Here is a 19,668-nt window from a genome sequence, read left to right on the forward strand (position 1 = left end):
TCTTCACAGGAGAAATTCTCTCATTCTTCAGGATTCGGCTCACACATAACTGTTTTAATTTTTTGATTTTTCTCCGGTACCGGGAACTGAACTCACGACCTTGCGCTTGCCAGGCAGGCGCTTTTGCCGCTGAGCTAAATCCCCAGCCCACACATAACTGTTTTAAAAGTGCGCACAACTGCTTCTAACAAGCGTGCTTCCTCCCCTTTGCTCTCTTGGAGCAGCTTCTTATTCATCCAACAGTCTGTGATTATTGCTTGCACTTGTTAATTGAGTTATCACCTCTTCTAGAAGGGAAACTCCACAGGACAAAGAATTTTGTCCTTATTTTCTACCTAATCCCAGCAACTGGTTCCCCTAGAACCCAAAGGTTGTTCTGGCCGGAAACTTGAGAAAGTCTTATCTAAATTAGGGCAGGAGTAACTATTTTTAGCTTAAAGAACATCACATTTGGGAAGTGTCACTATGATTGCTAATTTTTCATATCCAAGTAAAACTTTTCCGGAACAGAAACAAGCATGACGACAAAGTGCAGCACAAAACTGGGAAGGCAACCATGAACTAAATGGGCCGTATGTTGAAGGAGAGGCCAGAAATTGCATACGGACTTCAGAGTTAAATTTTTCTATGATAAATAGGGAGTGTACACTAGATATTCTTTATTCACCTTGCAAAATCTATTAGCACGTGAAGGTCCATGCTATTATAAAACCATCTCATTATTCCACTCTTATTTTCATGTGGGATAAATTCATCTGTTACATTTTAGTTGTTGAATTGAATAGTTCTCCCCAGTTGCCAATTTTTCAGGATTTCCTGAAATCTTAGTTTCATATTGCAAATTTTAAGGGAAAGTTATCAAGTTTATCTATAGCAAAGCATGTGAATGGCACATGATCAATATTAATTTCAGTCTAACACAGCTGTTTAAGACCCTGTACGAAATGCTTTGGGGGATACAAATGTAAAAACATGCTTTCAAGCATCTTAGCATCTCACTGAAAAAAATTATGCTCTATCATCCCTCCTCTCTGACATTTAACCTGCTGCTGCTCTGCCAGTGTCCTTGCTGGCTCTTTGTGTGATGTCTTTTTATTCTTGAAGAGTAATCTAAGGTCATTCATTCTCTAGGAAACTACTCCTTTATCCCCTCAAAGGTAGGTTAAGAGCACTTCCATTTATAGAGTACTTTGATATGGTATATCATCAGTTCTAAGGTACATATTTTGTATTTAATATCTCTGAAATCAGGATCTACCCTAATAATGACATTTTAGGATGAAAAACTTTGTCAGTCTCACCTACTGAAAAGAAGGCTCAATGAGAGCAGTATGGGGCTCTTTTTAATTATTCTCAGAGTGCATGGCAGTGCCTTAGTGATTCGCTGTAAGCGCTCAGTGAAGGGAGTGATGGATAAAAACATACAGATTCAGAGAGAGACATTTCATTGCCACAGCAAAATAAAGAAAAGGTAAACCTCATTTTGGGGGAAATGATCAGGACAGATTTGGGGAGGATTGTATGTGAGCAGAACCTCAAAAAGCAGAATGTCAAAATATTCCTCTACTGTGGTTGGAGGAGCACCATTTAAGACAGAAGGAAGCCATCAGATGAGGCTGAGATAGATGCAGTGACTTCAGAGAACTTCTTGACTGGCTTGAAGGGAATATAAATGAGTTAAGTACAGTAGGAGATAGGACTTCAGCAAGAAAGTGAGTGTAGTGTTAATATCACAGCGAAATGTTCTTGTTTTATTCTGGAACAGCATCAAACTTCTGAAAGATTTTTGATATGGTGAAATTATTTTTTAAAGAAGATATATCTAGGGGTGATCTGTTGATTGAAGTAGTTGTTGGGAGAATACAAATAATAACAAATGTCTAGTGGCTATTCATTTAACAAGCATTTATTTAACATCTGTTAAATACCCAGCACAGATTGCTACAGCAATAAATAAGGCTCAATTCTTGCGTTGTAAGATCTTAGAGTCCACAAAAGTAAACAGTAAAACAAACAAACAAAAATAGAATAAAAATGTTCTGTGTGCTCTAATTGTTGTGGTTTCTGATTCCCATCTGGGCATTGGGCATAACTGACTCATGGGGAGAAACGGTGAATAATTTAGGCTCCTGGGAGCAGATGTCATCTTAACCAAGACCTGCATGTGAGGAGAAAACAAAAGACAAATAATAAGTCCAGGATTTGACCTGTTACTTTTACTTTGAATTCCAAATAATTTGGAATGGTAAGACTCACAATTTGAGGCAATGGGTGGCTAAGATGGAGAGGTAGCTAAAAGAAGGTGGATATGTGGAGGCCATAACAGCAAGAAATGTGATTGATGGGGAAGAAAAATGGGAGGCAGATATTCTGGGGAAAGGAAGCAATGGCCAAATGGGGGAATGAACAATGCAAAGGAGCAAAAAGAAAAGAGCAGAAATCCCTACTGAAATAGAATCATTGTACTTGTGTTAGATCCATCCCCTTGGAACAATGTACTAAATCTCTCTGACAGAGGAGTCCTGAGATAGCTATGGCTATAGCATCACTGCCTTCATAAAGGGATTCTCAGACTGATGTAACCATTGGTCTCCACTCTGATATGAAGAATCTTGTTCTTCTGCCTTGGCTAGATGAACCCTACTCTGCAAGATTTCAGCAGACAAATATGTAGAAGAATCATCTTCATTTGTGCTGTATTTGACCAGGAAAATGAAAGTATTGTTAACCAGGTTATTTCGATTTGTACTTTTTCCTAATTGCATTCAGTGATCCAGCAAAACTAAGAGGATGCTCAAAGATCACAGTTTTTTAAACTACATGACCAAAATACCTACCATATCTAGGAGAAATAAATGTGTCACAGAATAAAAAATGCACAATTCCTGAGACTCAACATGGTGTGAGAGTTATGATAGGGATTAAAAATAATGAGGTGAGGTTCTCAGTTTACCTGCAAGTTACATGAAAAAGTTACATAATTTATCCCTGATTCTATATTGAAGGGAAAATAAAATAGTCGCTATTTCATAAGTTTGCTATAAGAATTAAATAAATTAATACTTTTAAGTGTTAACACATATGCAGGTCATATCATACACATTAATCTGAAACAACATAATGGGGGCTGCAAATATAGCTCAGCGGCAGAGCACCTGTCATTCATAGTTCAATTCCTAATACCCCCCCACAAAAAAGATACTGTTGATTCCCAACAGGACACTAAGACAAGACATTTAAACAAGTTTCAGAGTTCTCTTGATGTGGGGCTAATACCTTAAGGTTACAATAAGAACAAAAGAGATTTTATGTTTAAATAGCATATTCAGACTTCAAAATCAAATGAAAAAATGCCTTCCTCAGAGACATTTTATTATATAATATCATTTGGGAGATGATTTAACCAAGCATGGCTTGAAAAGCATCTTTATTTGAGAAAGTACTCATACTTTTATAAGGGTGTCTGACGGCCAAAGACTCCTCTTTGATTGGGAGCCATTGTTAATGAGGACAGGGCGAAGGTCGTCCTTTCTGCTTTGGTCCTTCCCCGGCTCCCATGGCACAGACACCGGGTCAGAACAATGTGCTTTGTAACAAAGGTAGCTAGATAATAAATGGCTTTGTGGACCACACTTATTTCCAGCAATGTCAGAGACAGTTAAGAGTAATTGCCCACTTAGACCAACTGATGTCATCTGCTGGAGAGGACCACTCATGTCTGCTGCTAGGTAAAGGAACTGTGTTGGGGAAAAAGTAAACTTAGACAAAAAGACCCATCTACAATTTACGTTCTTTAATTTTGCTTCTATAGATATTCCTAGCATTTAAATTTAGTGATTAAGAGATATTATACTTAATTTGTTAAATGAATAAATGATGGTGCTCCCTGCTAGGGGAGTCTCCATAATGTCACAGGTAAAACATCCACCAATAAATTACTCAGTAAAACCCAGGATTAGGCTCACATGCCAGTCAGAAAGAGTTCAGTAGATTGAGGTGGCTAAGTGGTACAATCCTGGAAGTTTGATATAGGTAGAAGGGTTGGACAAGCGCCAAACCCAATCAATAGGCAGGTTCTAAGGGTTAGAGGGTCAAAAGGGCCAGTACCACTACTATGGAAATTAGTATGGAGATTTCTCAAAAAATTAAAACTAGGAATTCCATTTGACCCAGATATTCCTCTTCTTGATATCTTCCTGAAAGTGTTAAACATAGATTATGGTACTACATTATGCCCATGTTTATAGCAGCACAATTCGTAATAGCTAAATCTTGGAAGCAGCCTATCTATCCATCAATGGATGCATAAAGAAAGACATTATTGACCCCCAATGCAGTACTACTCTGCCATAACAATACACTTGAGTCATTTGGAGGAAAGTGGGTACACCTTAAGACCAGAAGAAACAAATCTGACACACAAGCTTAAATATCACATACATTATACCAAAATATAAATAAAGAAGAAGCAAAAGATAGATAACAGGAAGTAGAGCGATAGATCTTTCCCAAATGGGGAAGGGATCTTGCAAGGGAGAGAGGAAGGCCGGGAGAGAAGGGGCTGAACACAGGAATGAAGATGTATTATGTATAGGCACCAACTCCACACAAGGAATGTGAACATTATGTCTGGCAAACACATACTAATAAAAGTTAAAATAAAAAAATAAAGGATTGGAATGGTAGCGTGAGTAAGCAGTAAGGCAGGTTTAGCATCTGTGTCTGAGACTGGTTTTTCTTTGTCAGCTGGACAGAAATGTTAATCATAAGCTCAAGAGGCCAGGGCTATTGGCCTAGATGGACACATGAGTAGAGAGGTGAGATAACTGCACTTACAGAAAAGAGATGGCTTCCACTTATTCTTAGGGCAGTGGAGCAATGGCTTAGAAGCCCAATTTGCCTCCTGCAGAGGGTTTGTGCTGTGCTGTAGCATGTTAGGATGCTAGCAAAAGCATGGTGGAAGTCAGTACCTCCATTAGTGGTATGGCTGAGCTATGTACATACTAGGGCGCGTGTGCCTGCATGCTTGGGGGGTGCGGCTCTTCCTACAATTTGGAAGATGCCTATCTGATAATGCCAGAGAAACAGGAAAATACTTGGATTTCTGCAGCACCTGTTCCGATATGTTCATGCACATTATACCATCAATGTCACATAAGAACACTGTCACATAAGATCAATGTCACATAAGATCTCTACTGAACCTTTGGCTTTGTCTCCACATGTATTATTAGCCTAATTTTAAATGAGTCTGAGTTTCGTAGATCTGCCATACTTTCCTGAAGCCACATTGTTTCTCAGCGACAGGAACAGAAATTAAACTCAGGAAACCAGTGTGTAGAGAATTTCTATCACTTGACTAACTGTTTGCTGAAATGAACATTTCCTCTTTCCTGGGCACTAGGCACACTGAGCAGCCCCGCTTCAGTAGAGCGACTCTCCCGGATGTTACAGCAGTTGCAAAGCTGGTGGGTTGTGTCAGTGATTGCCCACAGGAGCTCACTGTCCTCAGCTGAATCCAGTGAGCGTGAACCCTGGAGAATTCCTCAGACAGCATTTGATGTTAGGCTTCAAGTGGAGAAACTAATTGTCTGCTTTGTTCTCAAATCACTGCTTTGACTTTTTGGTACCAAAGCAATTTTACTTCATCTGGTCCTCCACAGTAAACCCATTCCTAGCTCCTCCCTCCTTCTTTTCTCAGCTGGCTGTCACTTCCTTTGCATTTTTTATTCAACTTTGAAAATTAACTCCACTGAACTTGGGTGAACCATGTACAGGGCTGGAGGATTTTCTTTTACCACAAAGCTTGTACTATGCTGGACCTTCTCCATTTCAGCAAAGTGAATACTTGATTATGCCTTACATATTCTGCTTCAGTTGTTTTTATTTTTCCAGGTAATATGACTCAAAGAATGAAGTTCACAGTATCTTGGAAATAACTGTTATCAACATATTAGTGTGTATTTGTCCAGATCTATTACCTGCCTTGCATATGCTTCAGTAGATTTTTTGTACTTCTTTGGGAATGGTACACTCATCTGTGTATCAATGTGGTTTAGAGATTATTGGGTGACAATCCTTAGTAAGGCCTCATTCCTGTACTGTGCTTTGTTTGTTGCTCTTACTCAGGGCTGGCAGAGAGAGGAAAGGGGGGAACTCACCCAGTTCCCCTTCTATTAGTCAGCCTTCCCATCATTGTACACACACCTGATAGCCACAAGTTAAACAGGGAGATGTTTACTTTGGCTTGCAGTTTAGCGGGGCTTAGTCTATAGTTGGCTGACTCCATGGTAGACATATCATGCTGGAATGGCATAGTGGGGCAAAGATACTTAGTTTATGAAGCTTAGGAAGCAAAACAATGGAACCATGGTAGAGAGAAAAAGGCATGGACCAAATAGAGAACCCAAGGCCATGCTTCTATGTCTCACCTAGACAATACCCAAAATGCTCTCCACCAATCCCACTGATGGACTGAAAAATAAATCAGGTTGACACTCCACCATATCCACCCCTTGTCAACTTCATACCCAAACACATTTTCTTAAGTCATTCTACATCTCCAAATAAAGATAATAGCCATTTGTACTTTCAACTAATATAACTGTCCTGTACACAACCAGAAATGCAACCACACCCTTCCCAAGTCTCAAAAGTTCCAGGATTTTTCAGAAGTCTAATTTAAAATCCCTTCTGCAACTCAAGGCCAACTCTTAACCTGTGAACTTCTAGAAAGATGAAAAAATAAATAAAACAAGTTACATAATCCCAATGGCACAGGAAAAACTTTCCCATTCCAAAATGGAGCGAGAGGAGAACAGAAAAGAATTGGACCAAGGTGAGACTGAAATCCAGCTGGATAAATTTTAAGTCCAATAGCTCCATATCTGGCATTGGCGTACATGGTGATGAGTTCCAGAGCACTTAGGTGGCCCAATCTTTATGGCCTTGTCAGGTACAGCCCACACAGCCTTTCTTTGGGGTGACTCTATTTGCAGTCTTCAGCTTTTCCTGGTAGATGTTCCATGTTCCTGGCATCTCTAAGTTCCTGAGATCTCTACTGAACCTTTGGCTTTGTCTCCACAGCTTCACACACTGTCCTCTCAGGGGCTTTTTGCCTGGGTTTCCTTTGAAACCTGGGTTAAAGCCTCTGTAACTCCACAACACTTGCTTCCTTCATACTGGTAACATGGCATCGTGTGGACAATACCATGGTCTGTTGCTTGTGGGCGCAGTAGCCAGGCCACTTTAGATCATGGCTGTATCAGACTCTGGTGGCTGGATAATTGAGAATGCTGAAATAAATTCTGGGGAGCAAATTCTACAGGCTTCTCTTCTTGGGTGAGGGATGCAGCAGCTCTCTTCTCAAGAATATGATTTATATTCTCTCACCTTTGAACCTGTGATGAGTGAGTCTTGCTGTTACTTACAGTACCCTGAAGGCATCATGCTTTTTGTCCTGGTACAAAGTACTTGGTTCATTTTTAATGATAGTGATCCTTTCCATAGCCACAGCTTTGGTTCCAGCTTTACATGTGGTTTCTTCTGGCCAAAAATTTAATGTTTTCAATTATTTTGCTCTGGTTTTTGCCCCAAATTCTGAGCTATAAATCTGGCAAAAAGCAGCGAGGAGTACCCATGCCACAGCCTGAATATTGGGCTGTCTTTTTATTTTCTCTGCCAGATCAGTCTATTATTCTTCATCTTAATTGTCTACAAAGACTCAGGACATGGATAAAATGTAGACAAATTTTCTGCTAGAGTGTAATTCATATGCTCTCTAATGCCGTTGTTCCTGGAGTCCTTGTTCCCAACTGAAATTTCCTCATCCTGGCCTTTATGTCTGCATTCCTTTATTCAGTATTAGTGAGCTTACCCATCACTTGACACAACATCTACACCCTAAAGGAAGAGAGTGTTAATTTGGCTTGCTTTTGCAGGGGATTCAGTCTGTAGGTGGCTGGTTCCAAGGCACAAGCATTGTGGAAGAAGGGCATGATGGAGCAAATATGCTTAGTTTAAGGAGGCCAGAAAACAGAGCCTGGGACCAGCAGCAGAGAGTAATGGGCAAGGGACCAGACATAGACCTTAAGGCTGTGCCTCCATGGCCCATCAGATACATCCAGAAATGCACTCTGGTGGATCCCTGAGTGGATCCCAAAGCAAATGAAATTGACACTATCACCCTTCTTATATGTTCCCATTGTTCATTTTATAACTCTTTTGCTCCAGGAAGCATAGCTCACATTCCTTTTCAGGTGCCTCATATGCCCAGCCTAATCTTTGTATAAAACACAAACAATTCTCCCTACTAGCTGCATGTTTTTGAACTAACTCCACTTTATAGCCTGTGCTATTAAAGTGAATCAGTTTTTTTCCATTTAACTCCATTACATTTGCCTTACATTTACATTATTTTTTTTTCTTTCTTTTTTTTCGGGTACCAGGGATCGAACTCACGACCTTGTGCTTGCTGGGCAGGCACTGTGCTGCTGAGCTAAATCCCCAGCCCCCATTTACATTAGGTTTTAATGTAAACGTATGTTACATTAAATGTAAGGCTCTCACAAGGGCCTCACATTTGAATTAGGTTTTGTCCAGTCCCCAAATAGCTGTTGAGTACCCAGTGGTTCTCAGGAAGAATGCTTGTTGCTGATATGGTAATGAGTAACAAACTCTACATTCCTGTAGGACAGTACGTACATACATACATACTTAAAAACAACAAAAAATGGAACACTCAGGGTGTCACTCATGTGAACATAGAAAAACGTCACTAATCAAACCTGGCCAGGGGAAGCACATGGGAAGATATTACATAGGAACTATTTTAAAGATTGAATATTAGCCAGATGAAAAACAGTTGTGAATGCTGCTAGAAGTAGAGAAGATATGAAAAAGATGGACAAGAGGGGATTTATCTTTTTTATTCACCATTATATTCCTAGCACTTTAGTACAGCACCTGACACATAGTAGGTGCTCAATATATTCTTGTTGAATACAAAAGTAGAAGGTTTTAAAACACTGGCCTCAGTACAGCTGTGAGATTAGAATATGAAGTCTGTGTGTTATGTATTTGTGGGAAGATGTGCAGTTTTAGTCTCTGAAGAAACTGAAAACATTGAGACAACATTTTTTGTGTAGTTGGTGTTTTTTATATTTCTAAAATCATTTTATTCAAACAAAAATCATTTTATTCATGTTTCAGTAAAATAATCATAGTTGATATTAAGCGCCTGCTCAGTAGGTCACAGATACTTTACTGCACACCTACAAAGCATTATCCAGCTTGGCCTTGTCAAAAATACTATGGTGCATCTACAAATCTACTCTCATCGTAAAGAAGTCTTGGAGAGCTTAGAAAGTTGCCTACGATCCTGTGAATGGTGAGAGACAGAACTGACCCATGCAGTCTCTAGAGCTTTGCATTGTTGGCCACTGCCAGAAGACTGAAGGTATACAAAGTTCTTTTAGTTCATTAACTTAAGGAATGGAAAAATTATAGACATATGTGGCGGTACCAAGTGAGGGACCATTCACATGTTCCCCGCTGTGCTGTCACAATTAGCCAGGGGCTGGGGATTTAGCTCAGTGGCAAAAGCGCCTGCCTGGCAAGCGCAAGGTCGTGAGTTTGGTTCCCAGTACCGGAGAAAAAAACAAAACAAACAAACAAACAAACAAAAAAACAATTAGCCTTCTGAAAAGTTCACTCTTAGGGACCACGTTTTGTTGTCATTTGTGTGTATTGATTTTACAAGTAACATGCGAAGTGCAGCTGAGACTTTAAGAAAGGAGAGCATCCACAGTGTAAGTACCGGCCATGTATCAGAAATACAGCATCCCGTTCAATCTGCTTAAAACATTTCTATGAGGTCGGTGCTGTTACAAGTTGGCTTGTAACTCAGCCGAATGAAGCTCAGAGTTATCCATCTACTTGACAAAGTTTGTCCAGCCAGCAAGTGGCATAGTGAAAATTTGAATTCAATCTTTATTGTTTCTAAAGCCAAGATTTATTCATTTTCCAATATATTGACTGAATCTTGGAGTCAGAGAACTCTGCTGGTTTGAAATCCAGGCTCGTTTACTTAGCATTTGGAGTTTCTCTAATCTGATTTTCTCATTTGGAAATCACGGTGACATCATCTTCTTTATCCAATTCTTAAGAGATTAATTGAGATACAGTTTCTAAAATGGTTTGTAAATTATAAAAAAAAAAATCTGAATGTATGACATCTACAAACTCATTTTACAAGGCCACATGCATTATTTTCCCCAAACATAGATGTGCTGTTCCGTTGTGTTGCTCAGGGAGCTTAGGTTCTTTTTAATTCTGCAGTGACCTCTTTTGGGTGACACTGGCCTTGCCCAGAACTGGGCCTCATTTGGAGTTTTTGGGAGGGAACTGAGCATCCCACCAGCCAACCTTTCCAGATCTTCGGTTAACAGACGGAGGGCGCACTGAGAATACGTTCCCTCATGTTTATTTAAATCATCGGTTCTTTAAAAAGAATCTGAAGATTCATTAGATATTCATGAAAGCCTCCTTCCTGGCAGCTTCTCCATTGTAGGTAATTACAGAGGGTTTAAAATATCTGACGTTGCTTGGAAGCACACAAAGCTCTGTCAGCTGTGTGCAGACAGCTGATTTGTAATTTAATTAACATCCTGGCTTGTCCTGTTCTTTGTAGCAAAAAGCAGGAAAGTATTTCCTTTCATTTATGAATTTTGTTTGAAAAAATTCAAATGAAGCACCTGGAAGAGCTTTTCAACCCTCATATCAGCCCTGTTACTCGTATCTTGTCCTAAATCTGGGGAAAAAGTATTCCTCTTTCAAGTGTCCTTTGGGCCAGCTGTATGGCCAATTGTGGGTCAGCTTTTCAAAGGGCATTTTCACTTAGAAAAGACACATGTGTGATCAGCATATCTGGGGCCCTTTTTATTAGCTCTTTGAGTAGTGGATTTTGAAGATGGTTAGGGTTAGGGTTCTGTCTAGACTACTCATTCACTCAATAAACATTTACTGAGTACCTGCTAGGTAGCAGACACTGGAGGGGAGCAATGGACCAAGCAGGTAAGGTCCCTGAGTCTCCGGGAATGTCAGTTCAATGCAGGAGGCAAATATCAAGCAAATAAGTACAAAAAATGACTGTAAAATAAAGATATGTTGGGCTTCATGAAGAATAAGCACCAGGCCCCCAAAAGCCTGTGAGGATGAAAGCAGTGAAGTAGGGCAAAGAGAACCTCCTAATCTGGGAAGCCAGGAGGTATCTCCAAGGATCTGGCACTAAACTGCGGTCTGCACTGCCCTTTCTCCTCCCTGTTTCCTCCTAGCTAACCACGCCTCCACCCCAGATTTGTGGTCCTTCCGTAACCAGTGGAGAATGAAATGGAAAGCATAGAGGAAGGAAAGACAAACCCGGCCTAGTCAAAGTACTATCAATTTTAAATGTTAAAAGAAATACAAATTCAATCTCTTCATTACACTAAGCATTCCTTCATTGTCTCTTTCTTCTTTTAAATCCATGTTTTCCATCCTAAAAGGGAGGCAGTAAGTTGGAGGGAAAATCTCCGAGGGCCAGCAAGGAAATCTGCTACCCAGATTCCAAGCAATTATGGAATAAAGGAGAAGCTAGGAAAGAGAGGCTGCGGGCTATATGTTTTATAGGTTTTAACTAAATGAAATTTCTAAAATAGTTGTCAAAATGTTTGGGAAAGAGCACAGTTCTCAATGTGAAAGGGTGACTGGCAGGGTCTGGAAGAGAGCACCCCACCGTGGAACTTAAACTTTTACAATTTTCTGAGGAAGTGAAAGCCCTTAATTTCCACACAGTTTATCTTTTTTGAGACTGCTTCCTTCATAACCTTGGTTTTCTCTATTTTCTGAGCTGCTTTCACATATTTCCAAGGCATCATCACTTCCTTTGCAAATCCCTTACACGTTTCATTTTCCTACTGACTTCACACTTTTCCTGAAATGTATTTTACCTTTCTGCCAAAGCACATTTTTAAAACCAAGAGGTTTGGTTTCAGCAGCAGCAGTCTGTTAGCCCAAGGAGATTGGAAACACGCATCATGGCATATGGCTTGCTCTCGCTCTGGAGAAGACAAAGATAAATGTCAGGGTTCCTGGCCCCATGGACTTAGATTACAGACGGGGAGATAGGACTCAACAAAAAGGATGCTGTGTGTCAATACAGCTAACAGAAGCCGTCGAACTAACAAGAACCAGGCTTTGTGTAAGGAATGGTACTCGTTCCTTAATTTGTACCTGCTTTCTAATGTTGCTTGTAAGTTTGAGTTAGAATAACTACTTTAACAATTTTAGCAAAGTGCTTATGGATAGTATTCATTAATTGTGAGGGGTTATACTATTACTGGCTGCTCATGAGCACACACATATTCTGGGTGTCCTCAGCTTTTGACTTCTCTTCTCTCCCCTCCCCTCCTCTCCTCCCTTTCTTTCTCTTTCTCCTTCTGTTCTCTCTTCCTCTCTTATCAGTATAGACCCAAATGCTGCTGCAAGGGGGAAGTAGAGCACTTTTTATGCAGCAACAGAGATAAACTCAGATTTTTATTTATGAGCATTTGAAAGATTTTCAACCTATGAACCCACTATTATCCACCGTGCCACATAGCACCACTTTGCACACAATGCTGGGAGCCCTCAGCCGATGCGTCAGTTGTGTGCTCTTGTGTTAGGATTCTGGGCAACTCAAAATGTCTCTGGCTCACACAGGTTTCAGCACATGTGTTGAGCAGTCTCTTCAGACATCTGCACTTTGTCTTTGCATGTGGAGCCTGTGGTAGAAAAAGGAACATGGCTGTGACTGTGTATAGGCTCTCGTTGGAGGAATACTCGATCTGGTGGGTCATATTATCCCGCAGATCATTGGAGCTTAACTCAGTTATAAACTTGCGTTCATTGGTCTCTGACTTCAGGTCAGTTGTCATGTAGGCACTGGAGATTCAGAAATGAAAATGGCTCCACATCTGCTCTTGGGTACCCATGGGCTCACAGAGCAGAGAGAGGCACAGGGGCAGGCTCTGGTAATATAAAATTGTTACTGACAGGAGCAGGTGCAGAACACAGTGGGAGCCCACAAGAGCGATACCTCGCCAATCCTATCAGCCGGGGAAAGCTTCTGAGGAGGTGGCACCCAGTCTGATTAGCAAGGTCCTGTAAAGGTTTGCCTCATGAAGGCCAGGACGCAGGGAGGATTAAGGAGTGAGGAGAGGATACTATTCCATAAGTTCTTTCTTGTTTTGTTTTGTTTTGTTTTTAAGAAATATAATGAAACAAGGTAGGGACACGCAAATAATCTTTCCTGTTTTGAACATTGTTCCTGCTCTACTCCCTTTATAGGTGAAAAGAGAAGTATCTGCTCACAAAAGTTCTTTCATTAGTCTCTTCTAGTAGACATAATTAAGGAGAAAAGGGAAAGGCACACATTTCAAACCAGAGACCTCCTCTTTGGCCCCATCCTATCACAGGCAATGCAGAAATCCTCAGAGCTGCCCAGAATGACATTAGCACCTACTGAACACAGCCTGGAATGAAGGATGACTCCGAATTTCATAGAGCAATAGAGCTGATCTTAAATAAGGGAGCAACTACTACAGAATTGTTTAATCACTCACCTGAGATAATTTTTAAAGATTTCCTAAAAATTCTACCTAGAGGATAAAGGTAACCTCCAAAGATCTGTGAGTCCTAAATACTTTACAAGACTATTTTACTGCTTCAGTTCTGGTCTGGTTCAACCCTCCCTACAATCCTGGAGTCCATCAGGCAAATCTTTTCAGAACCTTGATAATTAGGTTGAGTGTCACCTCCTCAGAGTTCTCCATATGTTGTGACTTTCTTGGACCATCCTTTATTTCTTTCCATATAATTTTAGATCCTGTTTCAAATGGCAAGTTTCAGACAATGTTGGTCTGAACCATTTCTGCTCCAACAGAACACAGTATACGTTTCCAGCTATCGTTACTACGTTTAGTAACTTAACTGCACATGTGTATAATTTGCTTAAAAATATATGGTCTTCTCTAGAACAAGAACTGTTCTTTTCAGTTTATATTCTCAGCATATATTATAGGAATGAACGATGAGGGGAGCATCTGAGGTCCTTCAAGTAGACGTCAAAAATATTTTGGGTGGTTCATAATGGTGTATAATAAAAGAAAGGTTGCATCTAGTAGACAAACAGTTTTATACTTTAAGCAACTAATATCAATTTCACCTATTTATTCAAAATTCATTTATAATTTTATTCAGCAAATACTTGTGAGCATATGTGGTAGGTAATTGGACAAGAATTGGACCTATGAAAGTAAATACCACCAATAAGGTTGCACAAAATAATAGACAAACAGAAAAACACACAACTATACAGCAGCTGAGTTGTGATTGGAGGACCATAGGGAACTAGGAGAACACCTACCATATGAAGATTTCTCCAGATACGTTGTAAAACAAGCTGAATATAATGACTACCTCTGAACTCACACTTAAAAATGGTTAAAGGGTTGATTTAAAATATAATAAAATTATGTCGTGTTTTTACCACAAATGTTTGAAGGAGCTTTAAAAACTGGGAGTTACAATCTATTTACACAAGGGCTGGGGATTTAGGTCAGTGGCACAGCGCCTGCCTGGCAAGCGGTAGGTCATGAATTCAATTCCTGGTACTGGAAGAAAAACAAAAAAAACAACAGCGATCTAGTTACACAATTGCTTAAGTGACAGTGACTAGAAAAATAACTCAAAGTAACAGAGCTGATGGAGACTTGACTGTGGATAGTGTCAGTAGTGGACACTGTGGGGAGCTGGGGTGGGAATAGGACGGAGTAGATTAAAGAATTATTTAGGATACCATTAGGCAGATTCAGAAACTTGTTAAATGGACATGTAGTAGAGGGTACAAGAGAAGAGAGAAGCTGGCTGATGGCGGCTTCTCTGACCCTGGTGATTCCATGGTTAGTGCCTCCGTGAGGGAGAATTGAGAAGGGCAAGATGGTATGAAGGGAGGTGGGTTTTAAGCCAGAGAAACTCAAATGTCTGTGTGCCGCGTTACTCACTGCCGCTGACAACGACTGATCAAGACTAAATGGAAAATGGTAACACTTGGTTTTGAGGCAGATTACCTTCTCAACTTCTTCACAGGGCTAGAAGACGAGAAGTATGCTATATTTAGTTCACAGAAACGTGCTCACCTCATTTTGTCGGTGTTCTCAGTAATATTTTTCTACCAAGCGGCCCATAGCTGTCAGATTTGGGCTTTATCTCCTTATGAGGGTGGAGGAGGACTGATGATAGTAGAAGGAAGATTCAGGTTCAGATCCTCTGGGCTCTGATGACTCCGGGAGTCTGGACAATCACCTTAACTTTTTCGAGTATTAGTTTCATCACAGGTTAGATGATACCTCATGGCTAGGGATGCTTGCAGTAGAAATGAGAGTTCTTTGTAAACTGTACTCTTGAAATTGTTAAATGTAATTTGTTTTGAGATTAATACAACTTTGGACGTTACAGAAAAACTCCTTGAAAATACAAGTACCGATAATGAGTTTCTGATCAAAAACTGGGCAATAAATTGAATCACTAACTCTGGGGAGGTTCTCATTACTGTCAAATTTTGAATCACACTGAAAGGTGATGTCCAAGAAAGCAAATATCTCAAAATGAGTAAAAAGTATCGGCATGGGTTTGTAAGAAGACATGGTTTTAGTAAGTGATGTGATAACTGTTGGTGTTAACAATAATCTTGCACTTAAAAGAGATTCTATGTAGCTGTTAAGCCTGAGGTGAGGTAATAGCAGTATATTAATTCCTGCCCCAAAAACCCCTGTGTCATTCACATGATACAAAGGCAAAGCAAGGCAAACAAACACATTATTAGCTGAGTTGGGGATCAGCATAGAATGGTCTTGTTTTCTTTGTGACTTAAGCCAACAACCTTGAAACAATGGGACTTTAAAGAAACATCTCCAAAGCAAAAGCAATGAGAAGCAGGGAGAGAAGAGTGAACTGAATCCTGGCCGGCACTGATGATAGTTAACTCTATGCCCAAGATGTGTCCTCTCAGATCGTTTCCTGTCCTGGCCTCTCTCAGACAACTTTCTGAGATTTGCTTAGAAGGTTCAAGGCATGGCTTAATGTTATGGGCATATAGAAAGAAGATAGTTGAAGCAAGATGAAATGGAAACAAGAGAGAAGGAAATACTATCTTATCTCAAGGAATCATTTAAGTGGAAGCTGACCCTTTGATATTGGAAGTCCTTCAAAGCTAACTTCATTTCTAACTATTGTCATCTTTTGTCCAGGAATCCAACTAAACCAAATAATATATTCACAGGGGATGAAATAAAGGAGGAGTACATTCTCTTCCCTTTCAAACTAAGAAAAAATATAGGTGGCACATTTTTTCTCATTTCCATGTGAATTTAAGTCTTTTACAAATTCTAAATCAAACTTAAATTTTCTGAATAGGGTATTTCTCAATTCTGTTTTCTTGCATGGCCATTCTTTCTTCTTTATCCCCATGACCTAAGATTGTAGTTCATACTTAGCTACTCAGCTCACTTGGAAGGGTACTTCCTCCTCTTCTTAAGGATTTTCCTCACTTCCTTTATTACCAACCTTCTGTAGTTGGTAAACAGAAGGAGCACATCACCAGGCAAGGGTGAGTCACTAGCATCAGTTGATACTGATGTTCAGTTCAGTTCCATTCAGCGGGTATATGGTGATTGTCAAACAAGTATACAGTAAAGTCTGCTTGATGAAGTAAACAATAGACACACAATAATGAACTTGGAATGCGAAGTTGGACTATATCCTTTGCAAACACTGATACTTTGTCTTTTTTTTCTTTTTGCCTAGAAGTATCGCTATCAAGATGAGGATGCTCCACATGATCATTCCTTACCTCGGCTAACCCATGAAGTGAGAGGTCCAGAGCTCGTGCATGTATCAGAAAAGAACCTGTCTCAAATAGAGAATGTCCACGGATATGTCTTACAGTCTCACATTTCCCCTCTTAAGGTCAGTTAGATTTTTCTTTCAATCTCATAGCTGGTGATGCTGAAGAGTATTCATTGCTAATGGAGCTGTTTGCTGCCCTGATTAAATGAAGCTCTTTTAAAACATAATGGTGGATGTTGGTTGCCAGAGAGTCTTTCTGTAGTTTGGAAGCTAACGTTGTATTTCTGGGACATATTGTTATTTGAATGCCTGAAATCCTTATAACTGCTGAGAGTGGGTAAGGAAAGTGGCAAGGTTGAATGATTGAAAAAGAAAATAAGCCATCTACGTTTTTAAAAAGGGGGAGGCTACATCATGGTGTGGCTCAAATGCTATCTTTCCATCGCATTCCAAGTCCAGATAAATTAAAGGATGTAAATATATCATGATCACACCTACTGATTGCTTTGCTATCTGAACTAAGAGGGAAAATGTGTGAGTTGGCTCATCAGCGACTTTATTTTATCATACAAGAAGTTGCTTACAAGAATTCTACTTGGTGTTATGCTGTTTCCAACACTTTCTGCCTTTTTTATTTATTTTAAAGATATCCTTGATAGGGTGTTTTGAAAATAATGGCTAATTAAATGGAAGTAAGAATTTTCTGTGCTCCTTGGTTGCCTATTTCCATAATGAACTGGTGCTACTGGGCTTCATGCATTGAATAAAAAAACTTACAAATGCTAGTATAAGTTTAAAAAGGAAAACAGAAATAGAATTAATGCTGTATCTTACCCCTGCCACAAGTCAAAAAAATGTTTAATTATGTTCTTTATAGTTCTAAACTTGGGTACACTTTAAGCACTCTGGTGTCCTGAAAATCTTTTATCAATTAAGCCGGTTGTAATTGTCATCTATAAATTAAAATATTAGGTCAATGGTCAAATCCCAGTAAATACAATGTAATATGTAAAAATAACGGAATTTTGCTCTTCTACACTGGGTACCTTTAAGAGTTTCTCTGGAAATCTTTGAATGACTGATGGAAATGAGTATGTTTAAAGTGGTGGAGAAAAGATTCAGAGCTGGGGGATAGGCGACTTCCCTTCCCACATTAGGAGCTGTGATGGGGAAAACATGGCACGGGTGTCACACACAGTGCAAAAGCAGATCCTCTGTGCCTGACTGACAGGAATATATATTTGAGATAATTGTAATCCCATAATTCCTGATAGGTTGAGCTACCTAAAAGAGGTGGAGACTGGTTTTATAGAAAGAACTCCTTTAGCATGTGCGTGAACAAAGTGATCTTTTAAATCTAGGGATCAATGATTCTTTTCCGTGTTAAGATAAATATATTTCTTCTTTAGGGACCCTTCCATCTTTGAACACAAATGTTGAGCCCTGCTGTGTATACTGACCACCATAAGTTGAGAAAGGGCTGAGGTGAGACTGGATTTCATTGAGAGCACTTACACTTGAGGTTCATTCTTTAGGATGGCTGAAAGACTCCCTGTAAGAACCTCTGTGGAGCCTCCTTTTCATTTTTTCCTCATCACTATCCTTCCTCTTGCCCAATGGTTCTCTGTAGTCAGCCCTGTAGCAGAGCTTCTGAAAGGCTTTAGGCTGCAGAGGAAAATGAAAGTTAGTCTGAAGCTAGCTGGTTACAGAAACAAATATAAAGAAAACAATAAAAGCAGCCAATTATGGGATCTTTATTTTGAATTAGATCTTCAGCTTATACGTGATAAATAATCATCAGAACTTTCAACAACTTTGAGTGAGCAATTACACTGCCATTTGCTATGCGGCTCAATACTTATTTGGGAAATGCTAGCATGAGGGGAAATGTTTCCTTTTTTGAAGATTTTATATATATCTGATGGATATATCAGATATGTATGATATCTGAAGATTAGCTGATATTCATATGGGTATATATCCATGCACAGATATACGGATATATGTTAACTTTTCCTTTCTCTGCTTTATCTTGAGCCTTGCAGGAATCTCAGAGTTAAATCCCTTCAACATCAGTTTTCTCTTACCTTAGGTTTTTGCTTCTATGTATTTCCTTTCTAACTTCTTATTCCCTTCTTTTTGAAAATTTTATTAGGTTTTGTGATTTTACCACAGTATTTTTTGTTAGTGCAGAATGTTTCTGTTCCTCCTGTGGTATTGGTAATGGACATAACACATCTAATTCTTTTCCGTCCCCTTTCCCCACTCGTCCTTCCACCTCCTCCTTTTCCTAATCTCCCTCCCGCTTGAGACAGATCTGTCTCCCTATTTCCTGTTATCTGTTGTTATGCTCTTTATGTATAATTTGAATTTCGCAAATAAGAGAAACCATGCAATATCTAAGCTCTTGTGTCCATATATATATATATATATATATGAGTAATAAACCCTGACTTGAAATACTAAGGTTGGAATAGGTTTTCGTAGATTTGGAACTGCCGGTTCATTGGTGTGGTGCCTAAGGATCTTTGAAGATGAAGGAAAAATTAGTTCATCTAGAGCTCCTGCACACAGGCCAGGAGGCAGATTTCGGGGAAGGTCAGACTTTTTCCTTGTGACTCTAAACAGGTGATCTTTATCTCTAAACAAGATACATTTTTTTTTTTTTTTTTTTTTGGTTTTTCTCCGGTACCGGGAACCGAACTCACGACCTTGCGCTTGCCAGGCAGGCGCTTTGCCGCTGAG

General features: G+C 39.6%; 1 protein-coding gene across 8 annotated transcripts in view; it reads left to right on the forward strand.

Annotated features, from left to right (window-relative positions):
* The window catches only part of Dlg2 (discs, large homolog 2 (Drosophila)), a 1,924,417-nt gene that overhangs the window by 947,455 nt on the left and 957,294 nt on the right, over positions 1 to 19,668 (forward strand). For all 8 annotated transcript variants that reach the window (XM_013511774.1, XM_013511776.1, XM_005379786.2 and 5 more), the window contains one exon: positions 16,882 to 17,043. In XM_013511774.1, coding sequence (XP_013367228.1) covers positions 16,882 to 17,043 — 162 coding nt within the window. The remainder of the gene's footprint in view (positions 1 to 16,881; positions 17,044 to 19,668) is intronic.

This window comes from Chinchilla lanigera, unplaced genomic scaffold (assembly GCF_000276665.1).
Source record: "Chinchilla lanigera isolate Chin_1 unplaced genomic scaffold, ChiLan1.0 scaffold00013, whole genome shotgun sequence".
NCBI classification, from domain to species: Eukaryota; Metazoa; Chordata; class Mammalia; order Rodentia; family Chinchillidae; genus Chinchilla; species Chinchilla lanigera.